At 41.5% G+C, this 16,544-nt stretch overlaps 1 protein-coding gene across 1 annotated transcript; it reads left to right on the plus strand.

Annotated features, from left to right (window-relative positions):
* The first annotated feature begins 1,220 nt into the window (after positions 1 to 1,220).
* On the plus strand, positions 1,221 to 15,234 carry ldlrap1a (low density lipoprotein receptor adaptor protein 1a). The gene is made up of 9 exons (XM_041054173.1): positions 1,221 to 1,378; positions 7,603 to 7,745; positions 8,092 to 8,204; positions 8,368 to 8,482; positions 9,626 to 9,698; positions 9,935 to 10,030; positions 10,304 to 10,431; positions 10,704 to 10,738; positions 14,223 to 15,234. The coding sequence occupies exons 1-9, from the start codon at positions 1,294 to 1,296 to the stop codon at positions 14,365 to 14,367; spliced, it is 933 nt and encodes a 310-aa protein (XP_040910107.1). The 5' UTR covers positions 1,221 to 1,293; the 3' UTR covers positions 14,368 to 15,234.
* The last annotated feature ends 1,310 nt before the right edge of the window (positions 15,235 to 16,544 follow it).

The following is a 16,544-nucleotide window of genomic DNA, read 5'->3' on the forward strand; positions in this document are numbered from 1 at the left end:
AGTTCTCAAGTTGCTTTTACGATTTTGTGTAGAAGGAAGGGAGGTTTAAAAAAAAGTGCTTTGTTTTATCTTTTCATTGTTCCACCATGTTTATTTTCTTTACTCAAAGTGATGGTGGCTGTGTCTCACTTTTCACTTTGACCATCACTATTAAAGAAAGTCTTGCTGGTGGCAATGCAAGCCGTTCAGTCTGTGTATGTGTCATGATCTTTGTGTCAAGCTTTTCTTTTTCAGGTTCAACCAAGAGGCCAAACTTTTCACACATTTTGTTCATTTTACTGCAAGAAGTTCATGATGCTATATTGAGATGTGGTTAATCAATCCTAACAATTCACAAAAGCTATTTAGGTCATTATGCAAACATACACTTCCATTTTAACTTCCACATTTTCTCAGTTCAGAAGTTGCATGGATTTCCATGTAGCTAACAACACACACATTTCAGACATTTAGTTGTTATGTTGCCATCTCTCAGACCTGCAAACCAGCCATACATTCAATTTGTTGACATCCTCTGTCAAAAAACAATGTTATCCATCTGCCAGTGGTTAAAATCAGACTCAATGTGGTTTCCCTGCCTGAGGCTGCCTTCAGGTGCTCCTTGTAAATACCTGTTTCTTAGTAAATACAAGGACAAGATCCATTCAGTTGCCTTTGGGTCCGGAAAATACTGGAACCACAGAACTGATTTACCATATAGGCTTTATATATAGATATTTATATATATGTGTGTGTCTGTGTATGTGTGTCACAATGGGCTGACAAATGTTAGGCAAATATTTTCAGCTGTTTGGCTGAATGCAATACAAGTCCACAAAAAGACATGGCATCTGAAACTACAAACATACAATAACACAAATCAAAATCAGAAACTATTATGATAACTATTATGGTGCTTTCATGGCTAACCCCACCACTGAACTGTCACATCTCAGCAGTACTGCATTCACTATACTGCATACTGCCATTCTGAAATAATAGTCACTTTGATACTATACAGTGTCTATCAGTTAAATTTAAAACGAATCGACAGTGAACTTGTATATTTTCTCGTGTGAAGATGTGAAGAAAACCGACTGCTGGAGATTTCTAATGTCCCATGTGACACAAATGCAGCACTTACTTTTCTGCCGGGGCTCGTTCACGTGCGCTGACCTGGTAAATAGCGCTATTTCTGACAGCACTGGAAGGCACCACAAGTCCATCCTCCCCATCAGCAGTCTGGTCAACAACATTTCTCCAGGAGGACTCACCAGCGAACTTCACCGACTCTCTGCACTTTAAAACACCGACATGGATGCCCTCAGGTCGGCGGGGAGAGCTATTATCCGGAGCCCGAGTATGGCGAAGCAATCGTGGACTGCCGGCAGACACAGAAGTAAGAAATTATAGTTAGCTCGAGAGGAGGAAAAAAACGTAGAAACGGTGGATTTTATTTAGCTTGATTTTCTAGTTTCATCGTGCCAAAGTTGACTTTTGCTGACCGCTGAGCCCATTTTACCTTAATTACCAAAATCAGGGGTAGTCAGTAGATATTATATTTGCCAGCTAACTTTACCAAAGTTACCAAACTTTTTGTTTCTAAAGCGAAACATAACACATTACTGACATTTTGTTACCGACCGTGGAAACACAAGTTAGACAAGTAAGTTTGACATCTTTTTAACTTGACGTCTCATTTTGTTTGAGAAAGGGATTGAAGAGAACTACAAAAAAAAATCACACTTTAAAGCGACTTTTCCCCCTCACGTTTGGTTCTGTTGTCTTCTCAACATTTGTTTTGCTTTATTCTGTGGAGATTGGGAAAGTCCGCTTGTTTGCACTGCGGTTTGTCCTGCTTCAGGAATTATTCCGGAAATCAACGTTGTTTTGAATCTTGGCAGAATAAAGCAGACCACAGCAGCAACAAAGACATGACACTTCATTTAATAACACTGATTTATTTGGAATAATTGAAATTATGTCACACTCAATGGTTTAATTTTTTCACAAAAAAAGATTTTAAGATTATAAGAAAAATATTTTCAACAGGTTTGTTGCCAGTATAATAACTTACTGAACTGCCTTGTTATCTTACTCATTACAGTTGTATTTTGGATTTGTGGATAATCCCAATCCTCAGTCCGCTCTCCTTTCACGTTACCAGAGGAAGTTCAGAGGTCAGGGTCAAAACTAGAACTTGCTGTAATTTTGTGTCTTGCTGAAGGGCCCTTCAGCAGAGCAGGAGCTTGCCCACACTGCAACATTAACACGAAACACTTTTAAGGCCACTTCTGGCGCCTATTGTAGAGCTCAAGGGCCACTTTGTAAGCTAAATCTCACTTGATCCTGGAAAGCCTGAAAGCTCCCCTGCCTGTAACCAAGAGGACAAGCCAAGAATGCTGCAGGTCAGTCAGTGCACGGCCCCTGTTGGCTGGAGCTCAAGCTGGTCTATTTTAAATTCCATCAGAACGGCCATTATGAAGCATATAGAGTTGGTAGAAAACACAGGGTGGATTACATAAATATCCCACATTAGTGCAAGTAACTTTAGTAGCCTACCTGGAAAATTTGTAATGCCTCAGGAATTCGAGATACACTCTAACATGCAGACATCTGTCTTGCCATCACATTTCTGTGTAAATGGATGAGGGTCAGATTTTAATGTAGTTACTTCTCCACAGCTGTCAGCGACTGCGGCTACATAGGCCGACCTGACTGCAATCCACCCAGCTGACTGTTCTCTCTACAAAATTTTACGTTAATGAGCTTTAAAACTTGTCCTGTTTAAATGCTCCACATTAAACAGTGATAAAGCACAGCTCCAACGTGTACAATAGAAGTGTGAAGGGCTTTGTACCATCGCTTTTATTATGAAGCAGCACTTGCCAGGATTTACTGTTTACTGAACAGAAGTCAAAGTGTCTGAAAATAAGAAACTTGTAATAAAACTTGGCATTTAAATGTTTTTCTCGTGTATTGTACGTGTTTTAAACCAGTCTGTTTTTAAATGCTATACCATTTCTTTCAAAATAAGCTAGTTTATTGTGACTGAGGCATTTTGACTAAAATCGGGCTTTTCCTCTGATCATTTTAAAGCTTTTAAAGCTCCCTGTAAATGCAGCTTGTGACCCACTTGTTGTAGAAGTAGTGTATTGTAGGATAGATTACAGGGTCTTCTTTAGGCTGCAGGGCACACATTCCTCACCAGCGCTGACCCATATCGGCCATGCCCGACTTCCAGGTCTGACTCCAGCTTACGGGACCAAGTCGGGGATGTCAGGTGAATGCAGCTAACTGAGAGCTACCTGAGAGCTTCGTAGCATTTCACACAGATATTGCCATCGGTAGGACTCTAGAGGCTTAGTCACTTTTCTTAACATATCTGTGGGATTTCATTGAGGACAGACCTATTCAACTGCACGAGGACTGCCCCATTTTTAAATGGCAGTGGCCTCCCTGCTCCTTACCCACTTCTCTGCTCTTATTGCCCTGGCTTGGTCGCCCTAGACGACCTACGCCGGCACACTGCCAGCGCCAAGGACCAGCCAGAGGGTGCTTGTCTGAAGCAAATAGCCTTTTTCCAGGGCCTTCCTCAAACGGAGGCGTGTGACTGTGGCCCACAGTGAGACAAAATCCCTGTCAAAATGGGAATATTTCTTCCCTGTCATGATGCCGTTATTTCACCATAGCACGAAATTTGCTCTCAGTTATCTTTTCTCTTTCAGCGAGGAGTCTGATTATGGGTGAGGCCTTTTCCCCTTCTGCTTTCACTGTTATGTTCTGCCATTGTTGTCAGACTTCCCAGTCCTCTGATATCATCAGACATTAGAAACGTGTTCAGTCAACTTCAGGCAAGTTACAGTGACACACTCCTGTCGGTCTTTTACTCTAATGGCTAAATGATGTGTTTGATGTCTGGGCGAAGCAGTTGAATTGAACTTTGCCTGCATCACGCCTGCCAGGAGTCAGAGACCCTTCTGGCAATGAGAACCATGTGGGATCAGTGTGCTTTTCTTCACTTGCAGATGCAGGTGGTGTCTGACGTGATAGGCTACGTTCAAACTCACGGGCTCAGAGGATGGAAACCTTGTTTTCTGAAACATTGTGAGAGGAGCCAACGAGTCAGACACAGTGACAGCAAGGCTGGCTTCTTGGCTGGCCTGCACTGTGAGTACACATACGTGAAGATGTGTGATGAGGCTTATTTTAAAAAGCCTCGCTCCTACGGTGGATAGCCCCTGGGATCATAGAACAAGGATTACAATATGTTAGCATATCAGGGTCTTAACCTGCTGAGTGATTTATGGTTCCTGGTGGTGTTGAGGTTTATGTGTAGGTTTACCAAGAGGTTCCTGAATGTCGAGCAAGTCGCAGTTTCACTCAGAACTGAAGAGAGAGCTGAAGTTGAACAACTGCAGTTCGGAGGAATACGTTTGTCCTCAAGTTTGATTTGTTTTCATGAAATAAAAAAAAAAAACTCATTCATAAGTTCTCTAAAAGCAATGAGAGTACAGATGAACCAATGAATTTCTGTGGAAAAAAAGTGAAACTATCTCACCTGATTGACCGACTCGTGTTTAAGGACCCACGTACTTCTGTATCAAGTAACTTGGGTCTGTTTGACATGGGTCTGTTTATTTGGTCCATCCAGTCTAAAGGCTGATGAGTGAACTTGGGGCTAAATACCTCTGAAATGTTTGTTTAGCTTCCTCATATCTGCAGCAACTTCCAGGCCAACTTAAGTTATCACTGAATGTGTTTATATTTTTCTGCATCAGTAGAAACCATGACATCAACTCTTTTTCTCAACCTTTTTCTTTTTTTTTTTTTATTTTGGATCTATGTGAACATAAATCATTGGAATTAAAAGAAAAGTTAAATAGTGGCAGAAGTTGGGTTGTAGAAAAGGCTATTTGGCTTAGAGTCCTGTTGTGGCCCTGAGTTGTAGAACTGCAGTTGGTGGTTTCCACAGTGATACAGTGTTTGGTGCAGACACACAAATCAGCCTGGACGTGAATTGCCTGTCAGTTGGGCCCCTTTGGATCAGCACGTTTGTTGTCACAGTGTTCAACAGAGGCCTTTTTTTTTTTTTACACTTTGTTGCATGAAATGGATACGCATCCATCAGTGTTGGACTTGATAGATGACTAAAGAGCTGAAGACTTGGGTGTTGTCTTATCTGTCCTTTAAATTTCCCTGTCTTTGTGTCTTTCCTTCTTTCATCTAAGACACTTCCACTTGCGCTGCCATAAGAAAAACCCATGAGTTTTTACACCCTGTAATTAATCCCTTAACACTAGCAGATGATGAGGTTGGCTTGTGTTCACAGCAGGGTCACCTGGTTTTGAGTTGGTCTCATTTCACACGTGTACACAACTGTTTCCTTTTACGTGCCGCTGTTGCTGACCTTTGATCCCTAAAGCCCTCCACATTCTCTGGCTGAGCGGTGCCTGGTACCTGCACTGTTGCCTTTTTTTTTTTTTTTGGATAAACAGAACTGAAAACTGGTTCTGGCACCTTTTCTTTTTTTTTTTTTTTTTTTTTAACAAAGAAATATGATATTGGCCTTTCAGTGCTGCTTCTTTCAACCTGTTAAAAGTCTTTAGGGTTTGGCAGGTGATGCTTTAAGTGGTAATTCAGGGGTTCACTGACATTGAATACTTGGAATTTTTGGAATTTTGTTTATAGATGGTGCTTCAATCTCAAAAACAAAACATCTGCAGTTATCAGCCACCTTTTCAAAAGCCTCTATTATTTGAATTCTTTGTGTGTTTATGTGTGGTGTAGGCAGGAAATTTCATCTCAACACTGTGTGCACATAATTGTTTTTCACACTAACTGCCAAATCACCACCACCACTTACAGCCATAGTGACAGCCAGTGGGCAAACATTACAGCCTGAGCCAAAAACATCACTACACATTGTGTCAAACAAACCCTGAATCCACTCCTTGTCATAGAAATTGGTAACTGACCAAGACACTCCAGCTACCATAACTGGTCACTGGAGCTTTTTTTTTTAATAATTTCTCCTGGGGTTTATCTTCCCAAAACATAGCACAGAAGAACATCTTGTATGTATTAAGCTTGATTGTATTTATCATGAAGAACAAAAACTTATTCATGTAACACTTGTAAACTTCTGAGTGGTGCTACAGATGACAGTATCAATTGGTTGGTATATAACTTTCGTCCAGACTTAAATAAGTCAGCAGCTAATGGATGAATCATCCCCAGAGGATGAATCGTGCTGACTTTGTGGACCCCTGACTTTTTTTATCTGGCGCCACCATGAGGTTCATATTCATGCTTGTAATTGAAATGTCTGTGAATTGGATTGTCCGACTTGGTGCAGATGTTCACGTTCCCCAGAGAATGAATTGCAACAGCATTGATGATCCCCTGACTTTTCATCTGTAGACTGTACCAAAGTTCAGTCTCACAGAGTTGCTAGCACGGCTGTAGTCTCTAGTTCGGATGTACCTGTCCCTCAAGGCTTTCACAGTAGGGTCCAGAAGTGTTTTCAGCTGGAAGTTATTCATCATAAAGAGAGTAAATTAGTGGCGGGTTTTTGCGGAGTAGCTGTTCTATTTTTCAGGAAGTGTTGAAAAGCTTCAATCAATTCAGCTTCAATCCCACAATGTGGCCATCCACATTTTTTAAAAAACTTCCTTGTCAGTCTGATCTGACAACTCACAGTCCTCTTCATTTATTCTGTATGTGCACGTGTTTGTGTGAACATGTGTCTGCATGAGTATGTGGTATGCGCTACATCCCAGAGGAGGTAAATGCTAGGCGGATGAATTTCTCAGTAATGGTGATGTTGCTTTTTTTTTCCCCTCTCTTGCCTTCTCTTACCCTTCTCCCCTCCTTTCGTTCTCTGAGGAAATCTCTGTAAACACACACACACACACACACAGGGTCAGGGACAGACAGCACCAGTCAAAAACGATAAGAAACTGCATGGAGGTAGAAGCTGTTCTCTCAGCAGCTACAGTTTTGGAACTTTTCATTCTTTTTTCAGTGAACGTATCAGCTATCTTTTAATTTTTTTTTTTCGTAGAAGTTAACACAAATGTGGAGACAGTAATGCACTTTCAGAGGGATATCTGTGGTCTAGTTTGGGAGAGATATGATATGTTACCTTCAGAAAGGAAAACTACACTTTGCCGTTATCACAGCGTGTGAGAGGAGTCCATGTGTCCTTGCTCCAGACTTTTTACCTTTTTATTGTCAAGCACTTTAAGTTGCTTTGGAGTTGAAATATTTACAGTACTTTACATCCACATCACCTCTGACCTAGATACCCTGTTTTTGCCTTTCCACTTCAGAGTGGTTTCCACTTCAGATCTTTAAGTTCAGCATAGGCTGTTTACATTTCCTCTGATTTGTGTTTTTCTCAAGCCCCCTGGGTGTTTTCACGACTAATGTTAATTTTAGAACATGAAAGGGAGGAAAGAGCAAGCAAAGCTTAGCGTCTGTGAAGTTGTAACCAACCCGTATTTGGTGTTTTTAGCTTGATGAATGGTTACAGCAAGAACGTATTTCCTGTTGATCAATTTATTGACCCACTTTTCCCTTAAAATGTTTTTTTTTTTTTTTCTTTCTGTCTCTCTGCAGAGCTTCCAGAGAACTGGACTGACACACGGGAGACCATCTTAGAGGGCATGACGTTTAACCTCCGCCACCTTGGCATGACACTAGTGGACCAACCCAAGGGAGAGGACCTATCAGCTGCTGCTGTAAAGAGGATTGTTGCCACGGTGAGAGCTGGAGTAACAATCGCAATGTCATGGTTTACTGATTTCTTAAAGATTATTAAAACACCAAACCAAACTTATTGACTGTGTTGCTTTAAGTCCAAAATGACAATCATGTTTGAAAAATGATACAGGCAGCTCAAACTGACCAGTCACAGCTGTTCTCTACTTTTTATCTCTGTTGCTCCAACAAGTAGATATATTTTTTGGTGCAAGTCAGCTATGACATAGCTTAGAGCTTGACTACAGCAGCTACATGCAAAGGCTTTGTGGCTACACTATAACCCCTGAATGCAGCCTTACATGCTAATGAGTAAATGTCTTCTGTTTACATTTGTCCCTCTAACAGGCTAAAGCCAGTGGGAAGAAGCCTCAGAAGGTTGCTCTTAAAGTTTCCCCTCAGGGAATAGTGCTGTACGACAGTCTGACCAATAAACTCCTGGAAAATGTCTCCATATACAGGTTTGTGCAGAGCAGCATAGGTTTGTAGACTGTGTTGTTGTACTTACAAGGCTGTCTGTTAGAGTAATGCTGTGTAGCTGCTCTGGCATGTGGCTTCCTTATCCTGTGAACCCTGCTTAAATGCTGTATGCTGTTTGTCTAACCCATGACCTCTGCCCTGCAGAATATCCTACTGCACAGTGGACAAACTGCATGATAAAGTGTTTGCTTATATCGCTCAAAACACCCTCAATGGGACCTTGGAGTGCCACGCCTACCTGTGCTCCAAGAGGAAAGTGGTGAGTCGTTTCACTGGAACATCAGTGTTTTTATGTTTAATTTAAGATGAGGATGAATAAAGAGCCGGAACAGTGGTCACACATTTTGTCAACATCAGCTGAGTTAGTGACCTCTTGGTCCATTAAAAAGCAACAGTGTGTTTGTTTGAAGCTGTGACACCCAGCAGGGCCTGAGTGATTTTTATTCTTCCAGTTGCTTTTTGGTCTAAGGTGAATACCAAGACACACTTGTTGAAACTGACATCATCTTTCCTGTAACAGTGCTCCTCCTCAGAGTATTTCCGACACCGTAGCTCTCCCTCGCCTCTTCCTCCTCCATCCTTAAGAGGAAACCCTAGAAAGTCAAGCTCCTCAAGCTTTCTGTCATCTTCCTGTGTGCTGAAAAACAGAAGGGCACTTTTCCTCTCGTCTTACCACACTTATCCCTTTTTTCTCCCAGGATAACATGATAATACCACACTTCCTTAGTACTTCATTCTCTCTGATCAGGGTTATGGAGACAGTGCTGGTGACTTCGTTCTGTCCTCTGTTAAAGAAGCACTGACAACTTTTATATGACTATTGAAAAAAAACATACTTTCATTCTGACGTGTGTTAAACACATCTGCTTTGTGATTTCTAAAATACAGTCCTCCTAGTCTCAATGAATGAATAGCATTGAGACATTTTTTTTTATTCTGCTGGTCTAATAATCTCTCTTACATTAGCATTTCAAGTCAGAATGTTTTCAAATGCGATGGTCAGACATTATTCTAAGGGGGATACATTTACCATTATGACATTTAGGCAGATTTGTTTGTGTTTTACAGCAGCTGTCAGCTCTGTAATGATGAGTGAGAAAATTATAGGCCCATTACGCATTTTCTCACTAGCACTTTCTTACTAATAATAATATGAATAATCACAAATAATCGTAAACAGGCTACAGCTTAAACCACTCAGCTACTTTGGTACTGAATGTGCTCTGGGGTCACAGCGTTCTTTTGTGAACAGTTTATCTCCAGTTAGCTTAAATCAGATGATAAAACCAGCCCACTGACGTTGAAGGCCATTCGTATCAGAGTTTCACGGCGGTTGGTGAACATGAATTCAGTCTTTTCAGTCATGGTCTGTCACAGAGTGTATTTTTCTCCTCTCCTCCAGGCTCAGGCAGTGGCTCTGACAGTAGCCCAGGCCTTCACAGTAGCTTTTGAACTCTGGCAAGTGGCCAAAGAAGGTAGGCACCACACTCCTCACTCTTCAAGTCCTGGAAATGACACACACGTATCATATCCAACCCCCCTACCCCCACCCCTTCTTCAACCAAACACAAACCAAGCACTGTCCATGGAAGACTTGTTTTTATCAGTGTCTGTGTCTACTGGTGCTCCAAGGACCTTGATATCTGAGGAACAGTTTCAGTAAACAGGTCTTGACCTGCTTGTGTTGTGTCTCTTTACATCTCTTTCCTAGAGAAAGGGAAAAGAGTAAAGTCTGGTTCAGCGGGAGAAGCCAGCAGTAGTTCACATTCAGAGAGATCTAACAGCTTGGGGAGCCTGAAAGGGACAGGTAAAAACAAGAGTCTACTTCAAGGCTGCTGGCTCTGTGAATGTGCTTTGAATTGCCTGCATTCTTACAGTGACAATACTAGCAGAATATAATATAATGGTAAAAGTATAATCTTAGTTTAGCATGTTAACATGCTAACATAATAAAATGAACCTTTTCATTTAGGTGTGAACATGATCTTTCTCCTGCTCATTTTGTTTTATCTTCATTGAGTGATTTTACCTTTGTATGATAAAACAGCAATCGATTGCCCTTCCCTCTCTTCACAACTAGATGTTGCCACAGACAACCTGTTGGACTTTGAGGACACTGTGAATGTTGTAGTGGAGACCAATGGGAACGTAGAAGAGGATCAGTTGGACAACCACAGGTCCTCTGAGACCAATAACAACCCTACCTGGGTAAGATTCTCTGTGTTGCAGCTGTTGACAGTTGTGATTATGGCAATTCATTCACATGTCTCAAGCCTAATGTTCTTTAGGCTTGAGACAAGTCAAGTGACTCAAGTCTGATGTCTGGAGGTCACGGAAACAATAAGACGATGATATCTTAAATACGTTTTGAAATATATTGATCTTAAATCAAAATGTAAGTCTGTATATAAACCTAATTTATATTTATACTATAATATGTGTGTGTCCTGTATACTAAGCCAAAATTCTTTTTCTTCCAGGGAGTAGAAGATGGTTTGGATGAAGCCTTTTCCAGGTGAGATATTTATCATAGATTTGTTATTAGAATTAATCCTTGTTGATTCCCTTAGCTTTTCGTTTGTTATAAAATACCCCACTGCCAAAATCTGCCTTGTCAAATCCCTCAGTTTACTGTAGTCCATCCTCGTACTGCTCGGCTTCATACTGCCACTTACTGATGATTTGTGAGTACTGCAGAATACAAATCCTCCAGCCTCTGATTCTCTAGAAAGAGAGGAAATGAAGGGCTAATCTCAAGAGAAATTATACAATCAGTGACATATAGTTTGGTTGACAGCTGAGCTTTAAACTGTCTTCAATCTACTGTGTGTGTTTGTGTCTCCAGCTGTGCTCTGGATAGCTATGGTTCATTTCCAGGTAAAGTTGAGCATCACTGTCAACTGTCACAAGTCTTACCTACTGTAGTAGTCCTTATTACTAACCTAACCTTAATCCGTTCCATTCAATCATCACCAAACCCAATAACACAGTTTACAAGTCAGTAGTGTAGCTTCCTGTGTCCTTTATTTCCTCCCAGATGAAATAAGTGTCCACTGGGTTCAGAAAAGGAAGCTGATTCAAAGTATTGAATTGCAGTCAAAGTGAAAAATATCATCGTCTCTATCCATTCCATCAAAACCAAAAATTGCTTTTTCTCATAACCCTTTCTGTAATATATAGTCTGTGTGTGTCCTGAACGGACTGGAGAAATGGGACTCCAGCGCACACAGAGGGCTGTGTTGAGCAGTTATTGTGTTTGTGGTCAGTGGTGTAAAAGTGGAGCAGTGGGTCACTTGAACTCAGTGGCAGATTACACCATTCGTCCCGTGGTTCAAATGAACTTCATGTCTTGAAGTAATCCTGTTGACCTTCACCCAGACTTTGTTTACATTATTATCTCAGTGAGAAAAGATTGTTTGCGGCTAAACAGAGGGACTCGGATTAGAACAGACTGAGGTTTTAGTTATATAAACAGGTCTGGGAGGCTGAGCTGTTGTTGAGGCAGCATTTAAATCAGTAGTTGACCCAAACCTCTATGGAAGGAACTAAGGAGCAACAGCTGTTCTGGCTACGAGGGGAGGGAGGAGCAGGTAATAGCAAAAAGGCTGAGTGCTGTTGTATGTAGCTGGAAACAAAGTGGTCATACTGCCCTGTGCTGCTAAATAAGCTAGTTAGTCATCATGTTTGATATCTAAGATCATGAATTCTGGTTTATGTCTCACTCTGGTTATTGTTTGTACAAATACTCATTATGAACAGACTCTCAGACCTGTTGAGCCCTCGAGTGGCAAAAAAAAGATATTTTAACAAATCTGTTGTTTCTGTGTAGAACATTTTAATTAGACCTTTCTTTTTGTTTGCTTTTTTTGGAAGAAGAGTAACACATGTTCATCATAACACGTTTCGTTTAGTTTGAAGACATAAATTTGTCATTTGCAAGCTCATATTCATTCCACTGTCTGAGTAAAAGGTGGGTGATATTCTTTGTGTTCATGAAAAGACCTAAACCAGCAGTGTACTGATACTGTCAAGAACTGTCCATGAAGCCAAAGCCTGATCTTATTTATTTATTTATTTGTTGGGCAACTATTTATTTACAAAAACACACCACTGGTGCACTAAGTGACCTGTTCTTTCATCATGATGAACATGGGTGCTGTAGTTTGTTGTCAGTCCCACATACACCACATAAACCTCTGTCCACAGGCCATCAGGGTGGTGGACTTTGACCTCTTTATATCCTCAGCTATGATTAGCAGAGTCTTCAGTGAATGCCTTCCACCGCTCTGCTCATTGGAAATGTGCCTTTTTTTTTCTTTAATATAAAAACTACACTCTTTGAAAATTGAATCGAAGGCAACTGGACATATGTTTGTCTGGGAAGACGTTTCGCCTCTTATCCAAGGGGCTTCATCAGTTCATACGCATCGGTCTATCTAGTCCGCACTAGTCTGACCAAGAAAGTGGAGTAAGACCCAGGTATTTAACCTGTTGTGGGTGGGACCAAGAAGGTACATGTGAAAGTACTGGTTTCACCTGACCATTGTTGTGGTCCCCAGTGAACGACAGTCGTCAGGCTCATGTGACCTAGTTTGTGTCTCATGTGAACGACAGTCGTTAGGGTCAGGTGAGTCCCTGGTGGATGACGCTCGTTGAGAGTCGTCTGAGGTTAAGTTGGTGACTCTCCTGGGTACACATGAAAGGGCTACATTGTAAATGGGGGATAGGTGGTGTCGCAGACCCCCTCCTCTGTTTAGTGATGGTTTTTCCACTTTCACATAGATGGCTTCTTTGACTCCTCTCTCAAACCATCTGTCCTCCCTGTCCAGGATTTTGACATTGCTGTCTTCAAAGGAGTGTGCTTTTTCCTTTAGATGTGAGTAGACAGCTGAGACTGGACCCGAGGAGTTAGCCCTTCTGTGTTGGGCCATGCGTTTGTTCAAAGGTTGTTTAGTTTCCCCAATATATAGGTCCTTGCATTCCTCACTGCATTTAACCGCATATATTAGGTTGCTTTTATGATTGTGTGGCGTCTTGTCTTTAGGGTGTACCAGTTTCTGTCTGAGAGTGTTGCTGGGTTTGAAACATACAGGAATTTGATGTTTGTTAAAAATCCTCCTGAGTTTCTCTGAGACCCCAGACACGTATGGAATGACAATGTTTTTGCGTTTATCTTCCATATTCTCAGCATCCTCCCTGTTGGTATTCTTTCTGGAGCGTGTTGTTTTGCCAAACGACCAACTCGGATAGCCACAAGTTTTCAGAGCTCCCTTTATATGCTTATGTTCTTCTGCTTGGGCCCGAGTGGAGGTTGGTATGTTGTCAGCCCTGTGTTGCAAGGTTCTGATAACTCCCAGTTTGTGCTCCAGTGGATGGTGTGAGTCAAAAAGTAGGTATTGATCGGTGTGTGTGGGTTTCCTGTATACCCCAATGTGGAGGCTCCTGTCCTCAGTAAGGTGAACGTCACAGTCCAGGAATGGTAGGTGGTTATCTTTGACATCTTCTCTTGTGAATTTGATGTTTTTGTCCACAGAGTTGATGTGTTCAGTGAAAGCTTGTAAATCTTGGGTTTTGGGTTGGACTAGATAGACCGATGCGTATGAACTGATGAAGCCCCTTGGATAAGAGGCGAAACGTCTTCCCAGACAAACATATGTCCATTTGCCTTCGATTCAATTTTCAAAGAGAGAACTATGACCTGGATGAATGAGAACATTCACAGATATAAAAGCTACAGTTCCCAGATGTTCTGGGAGATTTTAGTATTAAACTGTACATTTATGGTCTGTTTTTAAAGATTTGCTTTTTCAGTAGGAGCCACTGGTCTTGGGGCTGGGTGCTGAGACAGACTAAGCTTTGTTGGTTTTGGTGTTTTCATGGGATTTACTGACAGTTACAAAAAAAAACCTTTTCATTCAAGGATTAATAAAATTTTAAGCGGAAAAAGAGCTTTTTTTTCCCCCCTCACCATTTCACCATTCACTCCTCTGTCTCCTTAGACTGGCAGTGTCGCGTACTAACCCCCAGGTCCTGGACATTGGGGTGATGCCTCAAGACTGGCTCACTGAACCCGACTGGGACAGCACCAATGGAAACACTCCACGCAATCTCAGCCCATTTGGGGAGGATATCTTCGGCTTCTGACCACCACGACACATAAGAGAGTGAGAGAGACACAACAACCAAGGGGAGGAGGGGTGTCTTTATGTCTTCCTATGAATTAACAAGGTATCACTGTGTATTTAAAATGAGGATACAGAAAATCCATAAGGGAATAAGTGTAGAACTGTGAGGTTACGTTTGGCCACTTCACCTTGTTGTTGTCTTCTTCACATGGACAGTACTTCCCTTCTTTGTGGAAACAGCACGGGCTGCTGCCCCTGCACACCAAAGCAATAATATCTTCTTTACTCAGTCTCTCCTGTTAATACACTGCAAACATCCTTACAAACGTGTGTATGTTCTCAAAGTCATCATATATGAGCATTTGTTGTCCTTTTTCTTTACTTAAAATCTTCTGTTTCTGTAGTTTTCCCATCATAATCAGTATTTTGTATATGTGTTTAGTTATAATTTATAGTTTTATAATTCTATTTTTTTTATGGATGAAGACAAGAAGGATTTAATTCAGACTGATGTACAGACTATAAACTGGCCTTAATAACAGCAGGACAATCAGCTATGCTACAACTTTCAGTTAAATTAAAAAAACAAGGTTGTTTACGTACAGTATCACTGGATTTAGTTACTGTGAGGATTTGGCCCTCCACCATCTTGGATCCAAACTGAAGATTGTTTTATTTCTGTAATCTGAAAATCACTTTAGTTGTTGCATTTATATTAAATCAGCCGGTGGATCATTCAAGACGATTTGTCACAGGCTTTACTTCTCCTCTGCAGTTTAACAGCATTCTCTCGAGTGAAGCCCACATGTGCTCACATTCCATTGTGGCCATTTCATTGAACATTATAATCAATCAAAATTATATAGAATTAAAATATATTCATGAATAAAAAATTGTTTTGGCATATTTAATGTAATTTATTAACAAAAAATGGCTACAGTCAGTTCAGCCTTGATAATGTCATCACAAGGTCCATTTAGTAGCTGATGAGCTTGAGCTTTCAGTCACTTCCAAGGTCAAGAATGAACACTGACACTTAGCTTTTAAAGCAATAGATTGAAACTTTGGGATACATTTATTCACTTTCACGCCAAGAGTGAGAGAATATTGATACCACTCTCATGAGTGCATGGATTGTGTTACCTTTGAACAGGGATTAGCCATTTCCCCAATTCCAGTCTCTATGCTACGCTAAACAGCTAACCAGCTGCTGGCTGTTACCGTACAGGTATGAGAGTGGTATCAGTCTTCTCATCCAGAGAGACACCTACTGAGTTAAGTGCTCAGTAGGTGTCTCCATTGTCTCCACCCTGTAGCCACAGTTATAAGGTCACTGCATATATTCTCAGTTTCTCAGGTCTGTTCTATGTGACTTCTCACCTTTAGGTCTCCCTGGTTATGAAACAACATGTTGTATTCACACAGTTCTCAGGGGGTGAAGGTGCAGTTTGTTTATACCAGCAGTAGGAGGCAGCCCTGCACTAACAATGACATGAAGCCCACACAGTACAGCTGAGATGACTGCTCTTTGGGTCTATAGCTCTAACTAATGCTGGTCACATCTTCAGCTCTGGACCAAGACAGTCATTTGTACTCGCTATTGCCAGACGATGATGTTACAACACGTCTAATTCTGTCCAATAAGCTGTCCTCTTCCTGCGCTGTCCTAAATTCAAAGTGACAGTGTAGGTCAATAAAGGTAACTTGATTAGCTCAGAGAGAGGTTGTCATAGGGAGGGAAAAAAAACCAAAGGATGCTTTGTGTCAGACTGATCCATAAACCACCAGCGAGAGGACATGATGGCAGGGGGAGGAGGACACACTAAACTTCAGCCATCTTCCTCATCACAGCCCCCGCCCCCTACTGCTACACACCCACACACATGTTCCTTTCCACGTTCTGTATTCTGTGTGTGTGAACAGATCTCTGGAGGGCAGAAAGTCACGCAGCCTCCCCCTTTTCTCTCTCTAACAGGCAGTGGCTCAGTGAAGCAGGGGCTTTTTTACAATTCGTCCCGACAAGCTTACTTAACCACCTGCATTATTTAACAGTCTTTCCTCAAAGGGAGCTCCAACTCTCTGTCTGTAAGTTCGATGAAAGCGTGCACACTGAACAGCCAGGCGAGCGTCTCCTCTCTGTCAGGAAGGGGACAGATATTGTAGGCACACACAGACACTCACACACAGACACTCTGA

The sequence above is a fragment of the Toxotes jaculatrix genome, chromosome 13 (genome assembly GCF_017976425.1).
Source record: "Toxotes jaculatrix isolate fToxJac2 chromosome 13, fToxJac2.pri, whole genome shotgun sequence".
Lineage (NCBI taxonomy): Eukaryota > Metazoa > Chordata > Actinopteri > Toxotidae > Toxotes > Toxotes jaculatrix.

Excerpts from the sequence above, each read along its gene's own strand:
- ldlrap1a (XM_041054173.1), top strand. The coding sequence starts at position 1,294 with ATGGATGCCCTCAGGTCGGCGGGGAGAGCTATTATCCGGAGCCCGAGT. Across the intron at positions 8,205-8,367 it reads GAAAATGTCTCCATATACAG|AATATCCTACTGCACAGTGG; the intron begins GTTTGTGCAGAG and ends TCTGCCCTGCAG. Across the intron at positions 10,432-10,703 it reads CCAATAACAACCCTACCTGG|GGAGTAGAAGATGGTTTGGA; the intron begins GTAAGATTCTCT and ends TTTTTCTTCCAG.